At 40.3% G+C, this 25,924-nt stretch overlaps 1 protein-coding gene across 5 annotated transcripts in view; it reads right to left on the reverse strand.

The window, feature by feature from the left end:
* Window positions 1–25,924, reverse strand: part of LOC140185800 (uncharacterized) — a 278,871-nt gene that overhangs the window by 192,716 nt on the left and 60,231 nt on the right. For all 5 annotated transcript variants that reach the window (XM_072239496.1, XM_072239493.1, XM_072239495.1 and 2 more), the window contains exons 4-5: window positions 18,156–18,352; window positions 12,388–12,471 (exon numbers count right to left, since the gene is read on the reverse strand). In XM_072239496.1, the coding sequence (XP_072095597.1) occupies window positions 12,388–12,471; window positions 18,156–18,352 (281 nt within the window). The remainder of the gene's footprint in view (window positions 1–12,387; window positions 12,472–18,155; window positions 18,353–25,924) is intronic.

The raw sequence follows: 25,924 nt of genomic DNA on the forward strand, positions 1-25,924 counted from the left end.
ATGGGTCTCTATTGTGGACTGAGAGTGGGAAGGGGGCAGGGAGAGGGGAATCACGGTTGGGAGAAGGGGAGGGAGCAGGAAGCACCAAAGGGACATTCTGTAATGATCAATAAGCTAATTGTTTGGAATCAAATGGCTTGTCTGGTATCTTAGGGCTGGGTGTGCCTGCACCCACACCACCAGCCACCCCAGGTACTCTTTCTCTGCCATCTGCCCCACACCCCTCCCACGGCACCCCGCCCTCACCATGCCCAACATCCTGCACTCCTGTCAGATTTACAAACTCACTCTCTGCTCCACATTGACACTGTTGTGTACATACATCTACTGATGCTTCTGGACACATCTTCAGTGATGTTCCTGGAATCATCGGGTGTTTCGGGTCTTTCAACATCATACACCCTCCTCCAGGTGACCCAGCCAGGGCTGATCAGACCCCAGCTTGTGTCCAGATGGCTAGCTAGTTATGACTCCATGAATCCTTTTTGAGCCACAGCCATCTTGAGGCCCTCTCTGCCGCATCGGTGGTACTGCAGATGGCTCTCCTCTTCCTCTCTCCCTCGATGCCCAAAATGCTGAAGGCCCTAACTAAAGAATGGGCTACGGATCCCCTACAACCAACCTCCACTGGGAGACACCTCGCTCTCCATCCAGCCTGCTGACAGTTGCTGACCAGTCCTGCGTACTTGGAGAGCTTCCTTTCAAAGGCCTCTTCCAAGCTATCTTCCCATGGGACTGTCAGCTCCAGCAGCACCACTTGCTTAGTAGACTCAGACACTAGGACAGTGTCTGGTCACAGGGTGGTGGCTGCAATATGGTTGGGGAACTTCAGCCCTTCGAGGTCCACCAACAGCTGCCAGTCCCTTACAGAGGTCAGAATGCCTGCAGATGTTCTTTTGGCAGGTATTGGCTGCTCCCCAGCTCTGACAAAGGCAATGGTCTGCTTGGAGGGTCGGGACCGCTTCGCCCACTCAACTCCTGTGCTGACAGCTTCAGCGATGGTCTTCAGGACCTGATCATGCCTCCACCTGTACCGTCCCTCACCAAGTGCCCTTGCGCAGCCGCTGAGGATGTGCTCCAGGGTTCCTCACTTGGAGCACAGTGGGCACGCAGATGACTCTGCCTTGCCCCATGTGTACAAATATAGTATTGTGCATAAGTCTAAGGAACCCGAGCTATAGTATTGAGGGAGTACTGCAATGCTGCTGGTACAATTTTTCAATTGAAAAGCTGAGCTAGTCAGATTAATTTGTTGCCTGCACCAATATCACTAAAAGCATGTTAAGTAATAAATTTTCTCACTCCTGTTTGTAGGTCCTGGCTTTGTGCAAACTGGTTGCCTCATTTGCTGCCCAAATAAATGTGAAGAGCACCATTGACATAGAAATACTTACTTGCACAGTGCAGGCATGTTATCATACTGATGTAATGCCCTGGTTAAGATTGATACTGCTAATACTGTGGGGGGTTTCATCTAGAAGCTTTCTGTAAAAGCAGTATGCCCTACTGGTGGAATGTTTTGCTTTTGGCTAAAGATAAGGTACAATGATGTTCAACTTAGGGATGTTATGTCAGCCAATCAGGATGGTGGAATTGTGAGAAGGTTCTACAGAGAGATTTGTGACATACACTGGTGGGGTTTGTGGTCTTTTGGTGGGGAAATGCAGAGGAGAGAAGATCGGGAAAGATGCACATAGGATTCAATTCGACGGGAAGACACAATTGCAAGGAGTACTTTGTGAGATGAAGGAGGGCAAGGTGGGAAGCTCTAGCAGTGATTGTTGATGGCAATTCAGTTCTGGGAGTAATGGTTACACCCAGCTTTTGGAAAAAATCAAAACGACAAAAATAAATGCATTTCAAAAAAGATCTGTGTGAAAAAAAATTAAGATGCTTCTCAAAAAATTATTAAATGTGAATCCTGCTGTTGTACAACATCATATAAAATAAGGCGCAGTTATCTAAGTTTCAGGGATTAAACGAAAGATAAAGAGTTGTGGGTTGGTTTTAAGAACATTGCTCCCTTTCAGTTCCCCAGTGATTAAAGAAAACAATTTTTAAATCCATTCCCACTCAATAGGTCAGTCCGATGGCCCAGTATATTTGTACCATAAAGCTAAAAAACTAATAATTGTAGCCTCAGGGGCACATTAAACCAGAAGATCCTCGGTTATTGCATTAAAGAACCGTGGAACTGAGGTGCTCCTTGAGATTGTGCTTGTAAATCAATATTCAATGAAGAGCTGACACTGATGGTGTTAGCTACTAAAGGCAAGTGATTAATGTCATATTCCATTGAGCAGATGTGAAAATGTCTGCTATGGAAACTTCTACTGCTTAGCTACAAAATTAGATTTCAAACACTAAGCACGACATTAGTGTTCCATATGATTTATTAGAATAGCAGTTACAATGTATCTAATTGATCAAACTCATATAGCACATTAAATAATTAACAAATTAGCCACCTTAAATCAACTTTCATTCAAAGCATCTGAATAATATGTAGAACACAAGCTCTTTAATATCACTGACTGTGATTGGATAGCATTCAAATTGTTATCAGAAAATTAGATAAAGTAAAAGGAAAGAAACTTGCTTTGTTATATTAGAGTCACATGCTTAAGATGTCCAAAACTACTTCACAATTGATAAGTTGCAAGAAAGCAAAAAAAGAGTTTGAAAAAATATGGAGATAAATCATAAAAACAATATGATAGAGTTTTACACGTTTTATTTATAGATACAAAATTGATTATTGTTTCAATTATAAACTAGGTGAAAATGAATGAGTAGCTAACTGGTATCAATGTAATAGTGATCCTCAACACAACTGAAGTTACCTCTCCACTGCCATAAACAACGCATACCTAACTGAATACGTACTAATACCCAAGTCAGGAACTCTGCAGATGGTGGAAACCAAAAGTAACTCACACAAAATGCTGGAGAAACTCAACAGATCAGGCAGCATCTATAGAAATAAATAAACAATCAACATTTCAGGCCAAGGCTCTTCAGGACTGAAGAAGTGTCTCGGCTCGAAACGTGGACTATTTATTCATTTTCATAGATGCGGCCTGACCTGCTGAGTTCCTCCAGCATTTTGTGTGCTTTATTCAAAACAGATAAACTTTACAATACTTCAGTGTAAAAAGCATAAGAATGAGAAAAATAAGCAAACTTCCGAAGGAACTCGGCCAGTCAGTCAGCATCTGTGGAGGGAAATGGACAATTGATGTCCCAGACTAAGATTCTTCATCTGGACTTCCCAGCAATTGCAGTCCCTTGACTCTCTTGAAAGGATAAACAACTCTACTTGCAAAATGAGCACATTGAGCAATAGTAACAACTACACTCAACAATGATAGCAGTTACTCCAACCCATTTGGATCATTTGATAGATACTCCACAATTCTGGAATCCAGAGAATGATAATGTGAGATATCCTCATTGGGTCACCTCATACTCATGTGTTTGAGAGTATCAAAGCTGATGGCATAATTAAGGTTTTGGAAGGAGAAGGGACAACACTGAGACAGCATTCAGATTCTTACGCAAAACCAAGGCAAAGAAGAATTTTGAATTTTGGAAGTGGGTTTTATGGACAACTGCAAAGAGCAAAAGTGTAGTGGCATCAGCACCAGACTTTAAGGCATGTGGTACCCGATTCGAATCAGGCTGACTCCTTGCACACTTTCCATCTGTGTTCGGTTAAGCGTCAAGTTAGCAACGTGACCTCATAAAAAACAGACAAAATGCTAAAGAAATGGCAAGGTTGAGCCCAGTTAACCACAAGGCACGGAGAGGTTCAACAATCAAAGGTCAAGAGGAAGTAGGAAAGCAAAAGGCTTTAGAAAGGGAAATTTCAAGTAAGCGCCAAGATGACCATGCCTATTGGTGAAGAGACCAATATAAACGGGTAGATGAAATACAGATTAGAGGTTCAGAAAGATCAGATGATGCCCACATAAAAGGACAAGCACAATTGATTTAAATGTGTAGATGAGAGTTTTAAGACTTTAGGTACTTACAGACCAGTGTAAGAAAGAAGGATCAGGATCCAATTGTGAGAACTACAGAGATGTTTAAGGAGACAAATACTGGAAGAACTGAAATTAGAGAGGGCAAAAGAGAGGCTGTAACATCGATAATATCAGTGTAATTGAATCTGAGAATGACAGAGGCACAGATGGGCAGAATTAGCCATCAACACTTCAGTGATCTATCACTTTTCTTTTCTAATGATTTTTGTTTCAATCACTCAATCAGTTTCTCCTCACTCTTGTTACTGAAAGGGCTTCAGAGAAAATCATGATTAGTATTATCTGTGATTTTTATTTTGTGGTATATTAGCCCTACTTGATTTCTCTACAGGCCACTTACATTTTGTCCAGCTGTTGGCTACGGACTCACTTGGATAAGTAGGTATAGTACTGACTTGCAATTGTATTCTATTTCTGAAATTTCATTGACTTTAATGGAGTACAATTTATAAAGTGTAGAAGAATACATAACTGTCACTGTATTAGCAATGAGCTTCTATGTGATTGAAACTTTTAGCCTTAGCTTTACAGTACAAACTCAAATTCGATGGTACAACACTTCAAAACATAGGCATGAAGCCTTGGATAGAATAGTATGAACAAAATCATGTTCTTTTGAAAATTGTGACCCAGGGGCGTGTTTGCCTTAAATGTTGACACAGCCTTTGATTAATATCTTGACTGTACAGCATAAAATGAGAAGAAAGGTCCATCCATTAAGATTGCAGAAAATAAATCCAGTGGGTAGGATTATAAAATGTAGATTTCTACTGGATTTTCAAGACATAACTTAATTAGAAGATAATATCTCAAGTAATATAGTTGAGATTAAATGTGTGATTTTAAATCATGAGGTGCAAAACCATGCAGGCAGCAAAACTGCTAGAGCTCAGTTTGAATGCTGGAATACTTTTATTCCTGAGCCTCATCCACATGGAATTCCCATCTTATCCTGTCAGGAAACTGAGATTTGATGATGCTCCTTGCCCACCAGTCCATCTAAGGTATGAAGAGAATGGGACAGTTGAGTGGCTTTCTGTGATTTCCTTTTGCATTAAAATAAGCAGGCATGCTTCCTGAACAAAAAGCTAAGTCTTCTTCTGTACCACGCACCCAAGCTCCTTTGAACATGAGATTATTCTGGCTGTCCTCTTTGGTACTTACTTCAGACATGTCCTTCAGGTCTCAGTCCAGTGATTGTTGCCACTTGGAGTGGCATATTTACCAAAGCTATTTTTTTAGGCATTTCTTCAATTTATTCAAAGACCAGATTAAAGCAGGAACCCAAGGAAGGAAGCTGGATCGCTGCAGTTCTGTCTCAAGGGCTATTTCAGCTGTTACCTATTCCGTTCTAGTAATGTAAGTAATGCACCGCAAGTCATTCCATAAGATGCTAAACAGTCATATTCAGACACAATAAAATAGGGTGACGTTTCATTGTAATATTGAGGGATTAGTGTGGCACTGGTGATGAGTTGTCAAATTGTGGCCCTGCCAGCCATCTCAGTTGAATATCAAAGAAACTACGGCATGTTAAAGAGGGTAGGAATGCCCAATGTCTGAGATTAGATTCGCTTTATTTGTCACATTTTGTATAAGACGATGATGAGGCCTAATTTGGAGTATTGTGTGCAGGTTTAGTCACCTACCTACAGGAAAGATGTAAATAAGATTGAAAGAGTACAAAGAAAATTTATAAGGATGTTGCCAGGTCTGGGGGACTTGAGTTATAAGGAAAGATTGAATAGGTTAGGACTGTATTCCCTAGAACGTAGAAGATTGAGAGGAGATTTCATAGAGATATACAAAATTATAAGGGGTATAGATAGGGTAAATGCAAGCAGGCTTTTCCACTGAGTTTGAATGGGACTACAACCACAAGTCGTAGGTTAAGGGTGAAAAGTGAAAAGTTTAAGGGGAACAGGAGGGAAACATCTTCACTCGGAGGCTTGTGAGAGTGTGGAATGAGCGGCCAGCACAAGTGGTGCATACGAGCTCAATTTCAACATATAAGAAAAGTTTGGATAGGTACCTGGATGGTAGGGGTATGGAGGGTTCTGGTCCAGTGCAGGTCAATGGGAGTAGGCAGTTTAAATGGTTTGGCATGGATTAGATGGGCCAAAGGGCCTCTTTCTGCGCTGTACTTTTCTATGACTCTAAGTAATATATTACAAATCATTCCATGATATGCTAAAGGAGTCACATTCAAACTCAATTAAATAGTGTGACGTTCCATGGTAATATTGACAGATTGCCGCAGTACTGCTGACGAGCTGTCAGATCATTGCCTTGTTCACCACAACCTATGGCATGTTAAAATGGCAGGAAACTCCAATGATTAGCTTTTTCTGTCACATGTACATTGACATACCAAAACATACAGTGATATGTATTGTTTTGCATCAACAACATACACAGTCCGAGGAATGAGCCGGGGCAGCCCACAAATGTTGTCATGCTTCTGGCGCCCACAACTCACTAGTCCTAACTGTACACTTTGCAACGTGGGAAGAAATCAAAGCACCAAGAAAGCAACCCAGTCACGGGGAAAACGTATAAGCTCCTTACGGACAATCCTGTAGGTGCTGGATTCCCAAAGCAACACACACAAAATACTGGAGGAACTCAGCAGGTCTGGCAGCATCTACGAAAATGCATAAACAGTCAATGTTTTGGGCTGGGTCCCTTTGTCAGGACTGGAAAGGCAGCGGGGAAGATACCAGAATAAAAAGGGGGCTGGAAGGGTAAGGAAGATAGCTGGAAGGTGATAGATAGGTGAAGCCAGATAGGTAGGAAAAGTAAAGGGCTGGAGAGAAAAGAATCTGATAGGAGAGATGACGGTGGTGGGAATTGAACACGGATCTGTGATTGCTGGCACTGAAAATCAATTGTGCTAACCACTCTGCAATTATGCAGCTCTTCCATTCTACCTCACCCCCTTGTCTTATCTTGTTCTAAATGCATCCCTTTGATACTTCATAAAATTCAGGATATAGATGTGAAATGGGTTGCAGGCAACATAAAACCAATAAGTAAGAGTTTGAAAGTTGCACTTGGCTTCCAAGGAAAAAAGCTCCCAATGAACTTTTATCCTATAATTGTTGCTTCGGTGGTACTTGCGTAACGTACAACTAAATGCCCTGTACTACATGCGTATCCGGTGGGGAGGAGCTTGGCAATAAAGAGTGAGGAATAGCTGAAATAATTCATGGTACTCAAAACCATAATCTGCTTGCTTTGAGGTCCTGTCTTCACAAGCTGTTCTGAGAAATTTAAGAGAATACTCGATGGAAGCTTATTGATATAACTATGCCCATCTAACTTTGATGATATCCATTGTCCATCACTCCAACTAAATCAAAAGGTTTTTCTAGTGTCCCTGGACAATCTTGCTGACCTCCAGCATTCCTGCAACTAAATACTAGCAGAAAAGTTACAAACTCTGTCTTTTAGCCATCACTTTTATCATTCTGTTTGACAACTGTCTGAATGTTACCCAGACTATTCACAATCTAGTTATCATATTTGACGCTTGAGTTAAGTTTTAGACTTCCAGTCAATGTTTTCACTGAAACCACTTACCTCCTCCTCCGTACCATTGCTCAGCTTCAAATCCATGCCTCAGCCCAGCTGTGGCTGGGTGATAGATATTCACTATCCAGGGTCAGGAGGCTTTTTGCTAAACTCAGCATGATAGCATAGCAGAAGAAACGGTTCAAGGTTCAAATATGTACTGTTATTGTTGAACTAGTATTATCTAGCCATCCCCTTGCAAAACAATACCATACCAGCTTAGGAAGACAATTATTGACATAACTGAGACTGTAACCCAATCAGAAGAGACAACATTGTCATGTTAACCTAAGGTTCTTGCCATCTGACCTGGTCGTGCGGTTGTGAAAACATCACATGTAGATGAGGTCGTCATTAGCTGAGTGACTAAGGAGATATGAATATATCTTTAAGGTGGACAGAAGTTACAGAAATGAAGACATAGCATCTACTCCTTGGCCTAGACTCAAAAAGGATCTCTTCCAAGAGCCACCTTTTTTTTTACAACAGACAGCATTGTTCATCTACAACTCATTGGTATAGTTTCCTAGTTAGTAAGAATCGTACTTGTGGTTGGGTATTCTTTGTAGAATTATAATTTCCGTTCAAATTATTCCTCAAAATAAATGTGTTCCATTTAAAATAAAATATCTATGTATAATCTGCTTTTTTGGCTGGAAGCATCTCTTCCTTGGTTGGGAGGGAAGGATCGCCACAGGAAATAATGATTATGGAAAACTAAATCCCTTCAGAAAAGAGACTAAAGTAGTTATATAAATTACTATCTGAGAGAGATAGAGTATAATCTCCCTAAAGTGATGGACACCTATACACACCTATAATGTTTAGACTTAAGGTCTTGGTTTAAGTTTAGGACGGGTACTCTCAATATACGGCTATAACCCTAACTCATGTCATTAGCAAGTCTACATACACGCAATGGCCACTTTATTAAGTATTTTCTGCACCTGATCAAGTGGCCACTGAGTGCACGTTCCTGGTCGTCTTCTGTTGTAACCCATCCACTTCAAGGATTGATGTGCTATGTGTTCAGACATCTTCTTCTGCACATCACTATTGCAACACATGATTATTTGCATTGCTGTCACCTTTCTGTCAGCTTGAACCAGTCTGGCTATTCTCCTCCCACCTCTTCCAAAACAAAACATGTTTTTCCCAAAGAACTGCTGCTCACTGGATGTTTTTTTTTGTTTTTCACACCATTCTCTGTAATCCTTACAGCTGGGATACCCAACCTGTGGTCCATGGACCCCTTGCTTAATGCGTGGCATAAAAATGTTGGGAACCCTGCTTCAGAGACTGTTGTACATAAAAATCCCAGGAGATGAGCAATTTCTAAAATACTCAAACCATCCCATCTGGCAACAATAATCATTCCACGGTCAAAGTCACTTAGATCACATTTCTTCCCCATTCTAGTGTTTGGTCTGAACAACAACTGAACCTCTTGACCACGTCTGCATGCTTTTATTCATTGAGTTGCCAGCATATGATTGGCTGATTGGATATTTGTATTAACGAGCAGGTGTACAGGTGTACCTAATAAAGTGGCCACTGAGTGTAATTTTCCCAATGGCTTCCTGACTAGTTTCTGCTCTTCCTAAACCTTAAGTTCTAAATCTCTTCCTAAGTCTTCTAAAACTCTCCTGATTTTGTCCTAACTTGCGCTATCTGCCACAGTTCTACACTTCCATTTCCCCACAAGTTTTCAAAGCCTCCTTCCATGCTTTCACCCCTTTATATGTCTCTAACTTCCCAGTTTATTTCTTTCAACCCTATCATCTTCAGATATAACTGTACTGGCCCCCTGTGCATCCACAACTTTAGTCACTTCACTGCTCATGATAATGTCTCTTACTGACAAGAATTCCCTAAAAGTCCACAACTCTCTATCTCTAAGATGCTCCTTCTCAGCTACTATGCTGATCAAGCTTTAGGTTTTCTGGTCCTACATATGTGGCAGCTTGTCAAATTTTGCTTCTTAACATCAATAAAAGCACATTGGCTCAGTTAATTGTTGTTAGTCTCATTGTTCTTTCCTTCTTATCTTGCTGTCCCCAGTCTATCATCAAATGACTTTGCTTTTCAAAGAACTCCCTCCAGCCTCCATGTATCGCACTCTCTAATTGCACATGGCAGATGTAATGATAAATAAAGTGACCCAGATAACTTTACTGTAGCAGTCTCCAACCACTGGCTAGCACAAATCTTATTCTTCATTGGGATAAGGGCAGCACTAAACACTGCAAGAAAATCTGCTTCAAGTTTCTCCTTAATGAATCATTGCTCTGCACATTACTGAACAGAGCTATGTATTATGGTCTAATGCATGTTATTGGATAATGCATATAACCAAATATATGTTTGAAAGCAGTGTCATTCATTAACAATTATTTTCTGCCACGTTTCATAAGCACTAAAGAAATCTTTGTTCAACAAAATGTTAAGCTGTTCTACAAGAAGTTAACAAACAATAAATATCAAAACTATGTAAGATATCACAAACTACAAATTAGCTTACAAGTGTAAATACATACTTTGCTTTTACAAGCCAGTAATTAAATTCTAGGCTTTGGTATTTGCTGACATCATTTGACCTCATGTATACCAAATGCAAAGTAGTCTACAAAGACCTCTTACACCTGCCCCGACATGTTACAGCTCTTTAGAAAAATGCCACTGTATGTATTAAGTGCAGCTGTAAAAAGAGTCCTTGTGTTCCTATATCTTAAATGCAAAAAAATCTTCTCCCCAATTAAGCATAATTATAAATTATTATATTTATAAAGTTACTGAACTTGTACCCACAGAAAACAGCTGAAACAAAGTTATTTGAATTCAGGGTTTTATTATTATTGAGTGTTTTAGATTTACCTGTTTATGTTGAAAACAGAAAATTTTAAATATTCCTCCCACCTACCGGACAATAATTTCTCAAACTGATTTTTGATCAAGGGTTGAAATAGCAGGATCCTGTGCAATATTCAAGCACTCAAGTTCACAGCAGGCAAAGCTGCTTAAACAGGGGGCAACTATGGAAACTGAATGGTTAAGTTTTGCTGTGTGCCTCTGAGCAAAGAAAGCAAATAACTCCCCTCAATGCACAATATTGTGGAAATGAGGTCAAAGTAAGAAAATGCCTCTTGCTGGAGCTAGAGATGAGCATTCTTCTTCACGTAGGAACAGGTAGGCAATGAAAAATGTTACTAACCTTCTTTTCACAACAAAATAAAACTAATTGAAATTTAGGGTAATTTTTTTCAGTTATTTCTATTCCATCTTTTTGTGTACTTTTATATTGTAAAACTAATACAAATGATGACATCTCCAATGTATACACCTTAGGTCAATTTGAATTGGAACTGAACAAGGTATTGATCGTATTGCTATTGATCAAGGTATTAGGTGGGGGAGGTGGAGGTATGTCTCTACCATAGAGGATGTAAGTGCTCCTTCCCTCAGCTAGCCTGCAGGTCACCCTGGGGCAATGTGTAGCACCTTCTTAGCTCCCTGATAAGGGTCACGTTAAGCCATGGGAGCAGGTGGTAGATAGCTGTCTGAGCAACTGCTGCACATCACAAGGCTGATAATGTGACAATTTACACCAGGCAGGCAAACTCTGGAGAGTATTGATAATGGCTGGGGTCACCTGACCTATAAAGACACTGCCCAGAAGAAGGCAATGGCAAACCACTTCTGTAAAGAAATCTTGCCAAGAACAATCATGGTCTTGAAAAGACCACAATCGCCCACGTCATACGACAAGGCACATAACAAATAAACAATTGATCATATATGATGTAGACTATTGTGAAGCTTTCATAGCGTTTAAAATGTGTATTATGTATCCTGGTCTGAGAACATAGGTTCACTTAGAAATCTGTACTAAAAACATTATCAACCAATCAAACTCCAATATTTTAGCAATCAAGTAACATGTTCTAAATATCTGAATTAAACTGTAATCTTGATTTGTATTCCTTTGCCCTCTCTGTGGGTTAACTGTCAATATTAAAACCCTCTTTAAAACTTATTATACTGAGTTATTTAGAGTTAAACTTATCATATAACAAACATTAGAAATCATGTAAATGTTAAATATTATAATATTCTTAACCGTGTTTGAACATGGGAACAAAGGAAGCCATGAAATTGTTTACAGGCTCCCAGATGAAAGATGATACATATTGCAGCAATAATATTCATAGTAACTGTGGGTTCCCAGTCTGGGGTCCACGGACCCTCGGTTAATGGTATGGGTCTATGGCATAAAAACGGTGGGGAACCCCTGATAGTAATGCACTGTACTATGGAACGCACCCCTTCAGTATGTTAACCTGTTCTTTATTCTGTAACCTTGTAACATGGTCATTATAGATACACTGCTCACTCACGCCATGCAAAATTCCTGTGCAACTGGAATTGTCAGATTCACCATGCATTGGGTAGACCCTGCAGGTTAAACCAGTACATCACACATTTATTGCAGCCATACAATTCCAAAAGTAAAATTTAACCTTTCAGGGGAAATTATTTTCAGACTGTGTATATTACATTTGCAAGCGCTGTAACAAAATGCACTCAATAAAATTCATGCACCATAACATTCAAAACGAAAGTGACCTTTCATTCATTGAAATGTATCGCAGTTTCTGAGTACCGATGCACTATTTATCAGTGTATAAATCACAGACGCAAAATAGTTTTCAAGGCAGTTCATGCATGTCTTATCTTGTTAATTACACATCCAGATAACTAACTTACATACCCAGGAACAACAGCTCCAGCTGTAGCCTGAATAGACTCGTCTTGCTTTACCTGAAGATGTGTTGGGACGCTTTCATTGTCAAGGCTATCAATAAAAGAAATTGACAAAGAAACAACTGTCTGAATAATTCATGATCACAGTATGTCCACGACTGTCCCTTTTCTTGAGAATAAAATTAACTCTGCATTCTCTGTAAACAATTGTATAAATGCATTCTCAATTTCCATCAAAACAATTCAAACTTTTAGTTGGAGAAAAATAGTGCAAAATTTGAGAAAATCTGCCCACCAGTTGTACATGTAGGGACTTCAAGAGTTTATTTTTTCATATTTGTGTTTAAGACTATCTGAATGACAAATATACACGAGCCGACTAGTGAAAGATATTGGAGAAAAGGACAAATTTTGATAGATCTTTGTTTCGTAGCATACAAAGAATGGCGTGGGGTGAGGAGGTTGAACCAGTTTAATTGAGCATGTGTTAAAAAGGTATTGTCAGATGTGTACCATTTAGAGCACTAAGTGCACTAACTTTTGCTACATATGGTGGAAAGTGCATACGAGCAGAACATTCAGCTGATAGATTCCATTTTAATTATCGTGGGAAGGCTTCATGCCACTGGGCACAATTGAAGCACAAGTTATTTTTTTAAGTGTGCATGCAGTCTATGAAGGTAGTTGATAATTATAAAACAGCGCATTGTATGTTTTGTCTATTTGTTAATATATTTGAAGATATTCTGCACAGAAAGTTTTTGAAAATGAAAGTAGTTGTATTTTGAAGTAGACACTAAGTAATGGGCTGCAGGGGTCAGTGTTGGAGCCCTCGTTATTCATTATTTATAGAAATGATCATTGATAGTGAAGAAGTTTACCATAGATTTCAGAGGGTTCTTGATCAGTTAGGAACATGGGCTGAGGAGAAGCAAATAGATTTCAATACAGGTAATTGTGAGGTGATGGATTTGGAAAGTCAAGCCTACGAAGGGCATGGCAGTAGGGAGTGTAATTCAACAGAGATGTTTTATTTTATAACTCCTGAAATTAATTGAAAGACAAACAAGGGCACCAGGGAATAATGTGTCTACTCTTTCGATTTACTTTCAATGAGGCTCGCACTTATGACGTAGTGGTGTAATAACAAATGCCATTCACATACTTGTACATATAACCCACAATGAATTATGTAAACAACAAAGAATGTTTAATCAAAAAATATATTTACAATATTACTCAAAAATATTGCTGAAATGTTAAATACACTACACTGCTCCCTGCTCAGCTATAAACTCCAATTCAATATACAATGCATCTCAACTATACATGCAGTATACTGTACAATACAAATACTACCATAGACATCCACAGCATAGTAAATTTTAAATTGTCCCATTCAAACCTCAAGATTTCATCGCTGTGGAAGATTTCTTACTCTTCTGGGGTAACATCTTTCCTGATTGGGGTTGTGGGGTGGGTGGTCACTCTGCTGGGCAGGTGAGACTTGTGACTGTGAAACAACCTCAGGTTCTGGGACTTCCTCCATGGTGGTTGTAGGAGTTAAATCTAGGACTCCAGGAAGTGGTTCTGACAGCTCTGAACAAACCACTTGCAACAGGATGATAGGCTCACTTTCATTCCTGACTGCAACACAATTGCATCTCTGGCTGCTATTTCCATTGGTAACAGCAATTTCAATTTTTCTTTTAAATGTAAGTATTGCTTCTGTTAAGAGTGGTTTCTGAATGCTTTCTTGTAAAATTCCACATATTAAATGTTCTCTCAGTGCATCATTCAGCCCATTACTGAACTGACAATGCTTGGACAATTTCTTTAGTTCAGTCATGTCCGCTGAAATGGACTCCCGTCCTTTTTTATTCTGCTGATGAAACCTAAAGCGTTCTGCAATCAACTATGATCTTGGTTCTAAGTGTTCTTGCATTACTTTCATGATACCAGCAAAGCTCATTCTGACTGTGGTTTGGTCAGAGCATTCAAACTTATAAGCAAACTGTCTGCTTTTCCACCTGTAACACACAGCAAAACTGGTACTCGCTTTTCATTGGCTATTTCGTTTGCTTCAAAATACTGCTCAATTCATTCAGTATACATAATCCAGCTATCTGTTGTGTAATCAAACACGTCTATCACTGTGATGTAATCAGCCATTTCTACTTCTTAAAAATTTATCATCACCCAGTTGTCACTGTTTATGAACCCATGCATTTCATCAATTTTCTGCTTTTTTAAAAAAATTCAAATATCTTTCTTTCCCCCTTCCAAAGAAAAAATATGTGCTGCACTTTTTAAAAACTTAACCATTTCGCTGTGCTTCAGCAGGTAAATACTCACCACGGGTTCATTTTAAAATTTACTCGTCATCACTGTAATGTTTTGTAACTCTGGAAATTAATTGCGAGAGAAACACAGGAGCCGGGGAAAAATGTGTATACTCTTAGTTTTACTTTTAGTGGTCACGTACCTATGACATGGTGGCGTTATGACGTATGCCATTCATATACTTTTACATACAACCCATAACGAATTATGTAAACAACAAAGAATGCTGAATCAAACAGTATATTTACAATATTACTCAAATATTACTGAAATGTTAAATACACTACAGGGGACTTGGGAATACAAGTGCATAGTTGGCTTAAAGAGGAATCACAGGTAGGCAGATGGTGAAATACGCAGTTAGCACACTGGCCATCATCAATCAGGGCACTGAGCATAGGAGAAGGAGCATTATGTTACAATTCTCTAAGTTGTTGGCGAGGCCACATTTTGCTGTGCAATGTACTGTTTTGTCATTGTGTTATAGGAATGGTATGGATAAACTGGAAATAGTGCAGATAAGATTTACAAGAATGTGCAGGACCAGTAGACCTGATTTATAGGGAGAGGTTGGCTAGGCTCAGCCTTTAATCCATGGATCATAGGAGATTGGGGAGTGCCATATTAAAAGTTTCATCACCGTCATCATCATTATGTGCTGTGGTGTATTACATGGGCGATCATGGTCTTTCTTGGATGTCACTGTTTGGCAAATATTTCTACAGAAATGGCCTTTGCCTTCTTCTGAGACCCCAGCGATTAACAATACTGTTCAGAGATCGTCTGCCTGGTGTCAGTGGTTGCATAACCAGGACTTGTGATATGCACCGCCTACTCATACGACCATCCACCCCCTGCTCCCATGGCTTCACATGATCCTGAATGGGGGGCTAAGCAGGTGCTACACCTTGTCCAAGGATGACCTGCAGGCTAGCAGAGAGAAGGAGTACCTTACACTTCCTTTGGTCGAGATGCATCTCCACACCAATCCACCACCCCATTAAAAAAAATTATAATTATGAGAAGCATAGCTAAGGTGGGTGGTTACAGTTTTTTCCCCAGGATAGGGGAGTCTAAAAGGGGCAGGGAGGGGAAAGATATAAAAAGGGACCTAAGATGTAACTTTTACAAGCAGAGGATGGTGAGGATATGGAATGAGCTGTCAGAGAACAGTTGAGGAAGATGCAATAGAAATTATTTAAGAAGCACTTAAATACAGGTACGTGGAGGGGTAGAGCTTGGTGCGACTAGCTGGTTGGACACCATGGTCAGTCTGGACCCTTTGGCCAGGGCTCCGTATCTGTGCTGTATTGATCTATCACTCTATAACTATGATCAGAAGGTGATAGGGAAGGATCTGGGTGAGAGTTAGTTTATGAAGATACAGTCTAAGAGGAAAATCAAGTTAGCCTCTGCTGTACTTTTGAAGAGATAGGGTTGTTGTGAATGTCTTGCTTCCTGTGAGCTGAAAAGATCACAGTCTATATGAGGCTATGACACATCTGGTATATACTTTCCTTGGGCTGGTAACCATGAGACGGAGGGATACTGAAACAAACAGTGACATCCAAGAAATGAGAGCCTTTGAAATGAGAGTTCTCTGGTGTGGCATGAGGCAGCCAACCAAAAGCAAGCAATCGGCATTAGGCATCAAGTATGAATTCCATTGTGAGCAAGGTAATGCTGTGGTTAAAAGAACATTTTGAAAGTATATTTTTGACTTATTTTCAAAGTTTAGGTTTTTCATTTGACTGAATAAGACCATGTAACAGGACTTACAAAGAAACTGCCTGCAGGTAATGGATATAAGAGTTAAGCAAAGTATTTCCTTCAAGCTTTCTCTGGAAAATAATCCTCCAAAGATGGTCTGATACAAAATTCAACTCTTAGATCCATGATCATGAAGCATATTAGACAGATAATTGTATGGTTCAATAGACAGTAGAGGAGAAAAGGTACCACACTGTGAAATTGAAAATGCACATGTGTCCTTTCCCCAAACTAGCATGAAGACAATGTAGAATTCATGAAATGCATGGACCATCATCCATACGTAGCCTTCAAGGTCTGAGCTCAATCCATTCAGTGCCCTAACTCTTCATGCACGCAATTCTTCAGTCTCATTTTAAAAATAGTTTTATTCTGTGAAAAAATATTCCTTTTGATAGCTTAAAGCCATTTGTTGATAAATCTTGAAACTCTGTTATATTTTGACTCCATAATAATTGCGCTATACCGACTTACAAGTCAACTCTTTTAAAACATCTCCAAACTGATGATTTGCTCACTGGAAATAAACAGTGACTTACCAAAACTTATTTTACAAAGCAACCATTCAACCTGTATCATTCTTTGTTTTGTGCATTACAGAATTCAGACAAACAGGCCAGAAATACATTCAACATCAGTGAGTTATCTGTTACTGCATTCTTCATCACAAATGGGCAAAACACTTCACAGGTTAAATTTGAGTGCTGACTGCTTATCAACCAATTCCAGCAATAATGTTCAACAGGCAATCAAATCGATCTCAAACATATTTGACAATGAATACAATACAACTCTAAACTTGAAAACCCTTCCTCTTCTAAAGAAGGTAAACTTAAGATATAAGATCTTAAAGTATAGGAACAAAATTAGGCTATTCATCCCAAGGAGCCTACTCTGCAATTCATCAGGCAGGTTTGTTCCCTCACCACCACGCTCACAACTATTTCTCATTTTCTAAACTTTAAACAACACACTCAATCTGGTTATCTTCTTTTGATAGGATAATCCTTTAACCTATAAATTGCACTGGCTCCAGATACTATATCCTTTATGACCAGGGAATCTTTGAGTGCAAGACATTGGTATCAGAAATTGAGCCTTCTTTTCATCAGTTCGTATCTGTATAATCATCCAATTATCATCACCAATCCTAAAGCAAACACTAAACAACACTCATAAAACACTGGAGGAACTCAGCAGGCCAGGCAGCATCTATGGAAAAGAGTACAATCGATGTTTTGGGCAGAGACCCTTCATCAGGACCTGAGGAAGAGTCTCGGCCCGAAAAGTCGACTGTGCACTCTTTTCCATAGCTGTTACCTGGCCTGCTGTGTTCCTCCAGCATTTTGTGTGTGTTGCTTGGATTTCCAGTATCTGCAGATTTTGTCTTGTTTATGGCTAAACAACACCGAAAGCTACTGATTCAGCGAAAAGCCACTAATATATCTGCAACAAGCACCAATAATCAAGGCATATGTTAAAATCTGAAAATAAATTACTAGCATTCATTCAACAAGAAAATTAAATGCAATAAAATGGACAATAAAAACAAAATAAGCAGACCATGTTTTTCCCCAATTGAATTAACAGTTCAACATTTCTGTAATATTAATATTTCAAGTGCTGTCTCATGAGGATGATATCCAAATTTCCATTTCCTACCTTGCACTCTGTGCAGCTAGCACAGCAATATTGTCTCCCAGTCGGTTTGGAGCAGGACGTGCCTTGTTTACATTGGCCGGACCACCAGCAGCTCCTGTCCTCCTCACGTCTGTCTGCTCCTCATTCACATTCTGTTCATTTTTAGCATATTTGCTGGACCGCGATCCACCTATAAGGACTTTCTTCTTTTTATTTGCCTATAGTGGAAGAAGAAGATATCCAGTAAGCACTTACAGCATGAGGGGGGAAATTACATATTTTTCTAAGACTTCACAATCATGCTTTCTGTGTTAAAAACGCAATCATTGCCACTGAGGAAGCTACCAGGAGGGTTGCCATTCCCATGGATCTTCAGAATTTATAACAGAGTTGCTTTATGAAAATGAGTTTGTATTTGATCTCAGAAAAGAGCATAGTTTTCCTTACAACAGGCATGTCCAATACAATCACGTTAGTTAGTCTCCATAAATGGACATAAAATCATCAGTGATCTGTTGTATATCTTCATAGTTTATAGCAATCTACGTAACCAGTATATCATTACTATAAATATAGTACAGTTGTCGAGGGGAACCTTGGCATTGTTGTTTCTTAACTTGAGGATTTCTTTGTGTGATTTTTTTCCTGCTGATTCATGAGTTACCAAGTTATTATGTTTCCTTGTTATAAATTGTCATCACTGTCCCCTTTCTACACTGCAGCTGCCATTGTAATGCGTGCACCTACATTTCCTTCAAAACTGAGCAGTCTACAGATGAATAAGTGTGGACAAAATTCACATAAAGAGCTGCTAAAATACAAGCAACTACGCCTTACATGTGCTCATCCATAATACATAGCGTACATGTAATGCATTTACATGTACCACACTGAGCTCCACTTTTTGAAAAGAGTGTTTCATGTACTTAACCTTTCAACAGACTTTTTTGAGTTAGTTTAATCTTTTCAACAGAACTTATGTTGTTGGCCTAGATCCATTCTTAACTTGAGGAAAGTATCAGTGAAATAGACACCACACAATGAATTACATTCACTATTGTGTATTGCTGTTACTTAGTTTCATCAAATTGTATACACCCTAACAATTCATACCTAACATTAATATGGACTACACCTGTACATAATTATAGCCTTCCCGCAGTGTCAGCTTTTTAACATGACAAACATTCATCAGACTGCAGGACACATAATTCTTGTCGGACAGGTGGCACATAAGTGGAGAAAGCCCAAGCTAGCTAGAAAAGGGTAGCCATGTCTCAGGACTATCCTAACCAGTGGTTAGCACGACGCTATTACAGCTTGAGGTGTTCTGGCGACTGGAGTTCAGTTCTGGTACTGTTCTGTACGTTCTCACCTTGGCTGTGTGGGTTTTCCCCGGGTGCTCTGGTTTCCTCCCACAGTCCAAAGACGTACCGGTTGGTAAGTTAATCAATCATTGTAAATTGTCCCGGGACTAGGCTAGGGTTAATTGGGGTTGTCAGGGGATGCTGCGGTGGTGTTGCTCAAATGACCAGAAGGGCCTACGCCGTGCTGTATCACTAAAATAAAATTGTTAAAAATTAACAATAATGTTGGTAATTTTTGGAAAGATGAGGTCATAGCCAGTAACAAAGTTGAAAGCATTGAAGATATGATATTCTCGCACATAAACTTCTTTTGCATGTTTCATCTCCACTTCAGTTTCTGTTTCCATCTGATTCACAGGTTGAAGATGGATGTAAGTTTTTAACTCTTCCACTATGCCCAACCCCATTCACTGACACATTCACTCCACCACAACCTCACCCTCTTCCCTTCTTCATTTCAGATATCTAAGAACTTCAGCCTGGTGGTAGTACAGACGTGGCCACTTATTTTCTCCTTCACTGTCACCAGCTCACAAAGCTATGTTGTGCACAATTGAAGATGGTAGCTTGGAGTCTTCATCTGAGAAGCTAAACAAGAAAAACATGCAGCGATGGCAGGAAATCAGGGCAAGTGCCAGCTCAACTTTGGGTGAAGTTGCCAGAGAGAACACAAATGAAGACTTTGATGGGTCTGGGAAAAAAAAATCAAACGCTTGCAGCAACAGGAAATCTACCATTAGGGGCTGCTCCATAATTTAATTGAAATGGTACCATTGGAGGCAGTCCAAAAGGACGGCTCTTTCGAGAGAAGCTAAGTAAGTTATGCCTGTGTTATTTAGAATTTAGAAGAATGAAGGCTTTAGAGAATGAGGACTTTATGGAAACCCAGCAGATCCAGAGGAGGATCTAAGGTAGATGTTGAGATGCTTTCACTTGTGGGAGAGTCTTTGCAAGGGAACGTAGTTACGCATTGAGGGCTGCTCATTTAAAAGAGCGGCGTAGAAATTTCTTTTCATATGCGATAGTAAATCTTCAGCATTCACTACCTCAGAAGTTTTTGGAGATGAAATGATTATAAGTATTTAAGGTAGACGTATATATATTTTTGAAAGGTTGGGGAAATGAAGGCTGAGGGAAATTTGCACAGAGCTAGAGCTGGAGCCTGAGGTAGATCAGCCATGATCACATTAAATGATGGAACAAGCTTGAAAGGGCCAGGTGGCCTACTCCTGCTCGTATTCTTCTTGTTCAATGGCAAAGTGTACATAGGTACTCGGCATGAACTTGGCACAAAACTTTGTGCACAACTTGGAGCCCAGGATTTCCAAAGTGAAGCAAGTAGCAAATTTGATTCATAGACAGAGGCCATGTCCCCTTCTTGCTACTATCATCAGGCAGGAAGTACAAAAGCCTTAGATCCCACACCACCAGGTTCAGGATCAGTTATTACCCTACAACTAGGCTCCGGAACCAGTGCAGATATCTTCATTTACCTCTATATGAACTAATTTTACAATCTACAGAATCACTTTCAAGGACTCTTTTTACAATTCATGTTCTCTGTACTATTTTTATTTGCATAGTTTGTCTCCTTTTGCACATTGGTTTTGGTGATACTTTGTCTGTTTACATATAGGGTTTCATTAAATACTATTGTATTTTTTTCCTGTAAACATCTGCAAGAAAATGAATCTCAAGATAGTATATGGTAACATAAACGTACTTTGATAATAAATTTACTTTGAACGTTGTGCATTTAACTCTGATGCAGCTTCTGATAGCTTCCATTGCAGCTCAGCATATACTGTAGCAGTAGTATGTAATCGATGCTGTAAAATAGGACTGCCACAAACGAACATCATTGCCAGTGTGCTATGGATTCAATTATGCAGGAGGGCTTGCAATGTGCCACTGTTCCTATCCTCTCTCAGACAGGCAGTGCATATCTACACACTTCAAGTCCTTCTGCTGCCACCTGTCAGTCAAACAGCCTTGACTTCAGCTGTCCATGCCAAGAAAGTCCAGGTTTACAGGAGTCAGAATTCTCCAATGAAGGTTACTGTCTTTCACCAACTATGCTCTTAGGAGGTCCTCCGGAATGATCAGAGTCAGAATGAGTTTCAGGTTTAATATCACTGATATATGCTGGGAAATTTGTTGACTTTGCAGCAATAGTACAATGCAATGAATAGAGAAAAAAAACTATGAATTACAGTTAGTATATATATATATACACACGCACACACATATATATAGATATATAATAGTTAAATTAAATAAGTAGTGGCAAAATAGAAATAAAAACTTAGTGAGGTCACGTTCATGGGTTCAATATCCATTCAGAAATCGGATAGCAGATGGGAAGAAGCTTTTCTTGAATCGTTGAGTGTGTGTCTTCAGGCTTCTGTACTTCCAGGCAGTGACACGCACTTTCAAAGCACATAGTTTACTTTATCACCTTTGGTGAGGCAACATAATTTCCAATGCTGTTGTGCTGCCTGCATTTGGGCAGGTTGTGCTTTAGGTTCAACAGCAACACCATTGGCAGATGCCATGGTGGATAAAAATGCAATAAGTACAGTGAACTGCTACAAATGACACAGATGCAGGCTGGTCTGTTGACTTACTCCAGCAATTTGTATTTTAGCTCCAGATTGCAGCAACTGCAGTGCTTATTTCTCCATAAGTTTACTAGGAACGTTTGTGGGATCTAAAAGCAATTCCAACTTTTCTTCTAGAGTTCCTGGAAATTGATCGATACCTATGACGATAATTGTTTTATTGTGCTCACATGAACTTCAAGAGGACCATAACTTGTCATGGTCTTGCGTGCGTCAATGACCTGGAGAGCTACTTGGCTGGAGTCAGGGCTTTATGCTTTGGTTTTTGCCAAACAGATCAAAGGGTCGAGGCCAGATTAAGAGTGGTCTACCAGTCCTCCAGGTTTAGGGGTTCAGCTCTGGGCTAACAACCCCGACTGATCAAACTTTTAGCTGTATTCATGTGTATTCATGTATGGTTGAATGACAATTAAACTTGAACTCGCTTGGGCTCAGTGATGGTACCAATGCGCGTTTTTTTTTGCTGGTGGGGGGGGGATCGTTGCTTGCTGCCACTTATGCACAGGAGGGGGGAGCTGGAGGGGACTTTGGGGTTCTTACATTCAACTGTCATTCATTCTTTGGGGCACTTCTCTGTCTTCATGGATGTTTGCAAAGAAAAAGCATTTCAGGATGTATATTGTATACATTTCTCTGACATTAAATTTGATCTTTGAACCTTTGAACTATGTCTAAAACTGATGGACAGAGGACTTTACCTTTTTACCTCAGCACAACTGCAGCATTTGTCTCAACAAATGTGAATAAAGTCCAGCCAACCCATAGCAACTGTTTTCCTTTCCACAGCCACCTGCCTCATTTCTCAAAATCCAGCAACTGAAATTCTCTGCTCCGTCCATATTCTTGTACGGGTCAGAAAGTTGGCACATGACAGAGTGACCTTGCCAAACTGTTGTCATTCCACACCATGAGCCTCCAGAAGTCCCTCTGTATTTGTTGGCCATGAAAGATTTCCAGCCACACCATTCTCCTTCAGCATCATCAAGAGGACATGGCCACAATCATCATGAGCAAATGTTGGAGATGGATTGGGCACCTGATGAGAAGAAAGGCTAACTCCATCATCAAGACAGCACTTAATTAGATGCCTGAAGGGCAGGGGAAACACAAGAGACCAACGACAACTTGGCGCTGTATCGTAGAGGCAAAAACGAGGACCATGAACCACACCTGGGGCACAATAGAGAAGATGGCCAAGGACAGACAGGGATGGAGAATCTTCATTGCTGCTCTAAACACCAGCCCGTAACGGGCAGTAAGTAACTAAGAAGGGCGCAACAGCGTAATCTGGCCAGTGCACTTGGTATGTTCCATTGTTTCCGAAGCTCAGAATACATCACATACTTGAACCTCGAGCAAACAGGCACTAAGCTTAAGTTGCATAAGTCGTTGGCAAGGCCACACCTGAAGAACTTTGTACAGTTTTGGTCACATTGTTTTCAAAAAGATGCAACTAAGAATTGAATTGAATTAAATTGACTTTATTTCTTACATCCTTCACATACATGAGGAGTAAAAATCTTTACGTTACATCTCCATCTAAATGCGCAATGTGCAATTTATAGCAATTTGTAATAAATAGTATGTACAACAGGACAGTCAATATAGCATAGAAATACAATTATATCAGTGTGATTTAATCAGTCTGATGGCCTGGTGGAAGAAGCTGTCCTGGAGCCTATTGGTCCTGGCTTTTATGCTGCAGTACTGTTTCCCAGATGGTAGCCACTGGAACAGTTTGTGGTTGGAGTGACTCTGGTCCCCAATGATTGTTTGGGCCCTTTTTACACACCTTTCTTTATATATGTCCTGAATAGTGGGAAGTTTACATCTGTAGATGCACTGGGCTGTCCGCACCACTCTCTGTAGAGTCCTGCAATAGAGGGGATTACAGTTCCCATACCAGGCAGTGATGCAGCCAGTCAGGATCCTCTCAATTGTGCCCCTGTAGAAAGTCCTTAGAATCTGGGGACTCACGCTAAACTTCTACAAGCATCTGAGGTGAAAGGGGCTCTGTTGTGCTTTTTTCACCATATAGCTGGTATGGACAGACCACATGAGGTCGTCGGTGATATGGGTGCCGAGGAACTTAAAGCCGTTCACCCTCTCAACCCTAGATCCATTGATGTCAATAATATACATGCACACACATTTTTTACTGTAGTTCACATTTTTTTTCTATTATTATGCATTGCAACATACTGCTGCAGCAAAAACAACAAATTTCACGACATATGCTGGTGGTATTAAACCTGATTCTAATTCTGATGTGAACCACAAGTGCAAATGGAAGACAAATGCCTTTAATAGTTTTGCTGAATGTGTAAGGGTTTGGGTCTCCCTTGCCCAGAATCCTTGAATGGCTTCTGTATTTCCACCGATCAAAGACATGTGTTTTTATAGAGTTGTCAAACTTCCAACAGTGCCAAGAGGTGCAGCGCTGTTTCTGCCCGTCTGTGAAGGGGGTGCGAAAGGAACATTGCCGTCTCCTCCCAGGGGTGTGGCCCGGTTCATTCCGTGCTACCCTAGGAGTGGCTGTCAGAGACTGAAATGAGTGAATTCCATAGATTCCAGCAGATTATTTGTCTTTTGGAAATGTGAGCAGAGCAGAAAGCTTGTCCCAGTTGCTGAGTCATTTCTGTTATTCCTTGAACCCGTCACGGTCAGGGCTGCGCTGCCTCTGTAATTTCAAACCTAAATCTGTTTTCTAACCCACTGCAGGATGAGTATATTTTTGGTTAACTCATGATTCTATGAAGATGTTGTAAAATAACCACCAGCATCAGCATTTGCAGTTCAATTAATTCAGACGAACGTTGTTAAAAGTTCTGCTAAAAGTTCATTTGTTCATTAGGTACCATGTCGTATGACGAAGGCGATCATGGCCTTTCCATAACCATGAATGCTCTTGACAAATTTTTCTTTTTGCAGTGAATGTTGCCTCCATCAATCCCAGTTGATCATGAATTGTCCATCCTAGCTGTCTAGACATGTAAACAAGGGCAGTACCATATGGACGGCAAGCTGTGCCCATGTAGCAAGCTCCCCGTCTACATGCAGAGACCGACACAATTTGACACCAACAGCGTCACAAGAATTTCAGTTCAGCATTGAACTCAACATAGGACTGCCTTAGGGACTACAGCTCCAAATTTTTCCCTCGGGGTTTACTCCTGAACCCTTCTCCATGAGTGGGTATAGCCACAAGGCAGAGGAGGTTTGAGGTCAGAGTTTTTGTTCTCCTAGATGAGCTGCCATTCATAATGGCAAGCCCTATCTGCCCAAGCAACACTAACAAAATGCTGTGTGTGCTGCTTGGATTTCCAGCATCTGCAGATTATCTCCCCATAGTCCCTAAGTGACTGGATTTAAGGCACCAGTAAGCCACCTTTGCCACTTCCCCTGTCAGTAGAAATGGTTCCACCGGACATAGTAGCTAGGCCACACATGAAGGCCAGGAGCTGGACGTGGTTGTCAGAGGCTATTTGAGTCACACGCCAGTGGGAGCATTTAATAGCTAGTGGGAGCTTGTCCCCACTACCACTCCCAGCTATAACAACCTTCGCAAACACGAGGAAATCTTTCACCACCCCACCAGCCTCCGGGTCCAACATATAATTCTCTGTAACTTCCGCCACCTCCAATGAGATCCCACCACTAAGCACATCTTTCCCTTCCCCCCCCCCGCTTTCCGCAGAGATCACTCCCTACGCGACTCCCTTGTCCATTTGTCCCCCCCATCCCTTCCCACCGATCTCCCTCCCGGCACTTATCTTTGCAAGTAGAACAAGTACTACACATG

Source organism: Mobula birostris, chromosome 21 (genome assembly GCF_030028105.1).
Source record: "Mobula birostris isolate sMobBir1 chromosome 21, sMobBir1.hap1, whole genome shotgun sequence".
Classification (NCBI taxonomy): domain Eukaryota; kingdom Metazoa; phylum Chordata; class Chondrichthyes; order Myliobatiformes; family Myliobatidae; genus Mobula; species Mobula birostris.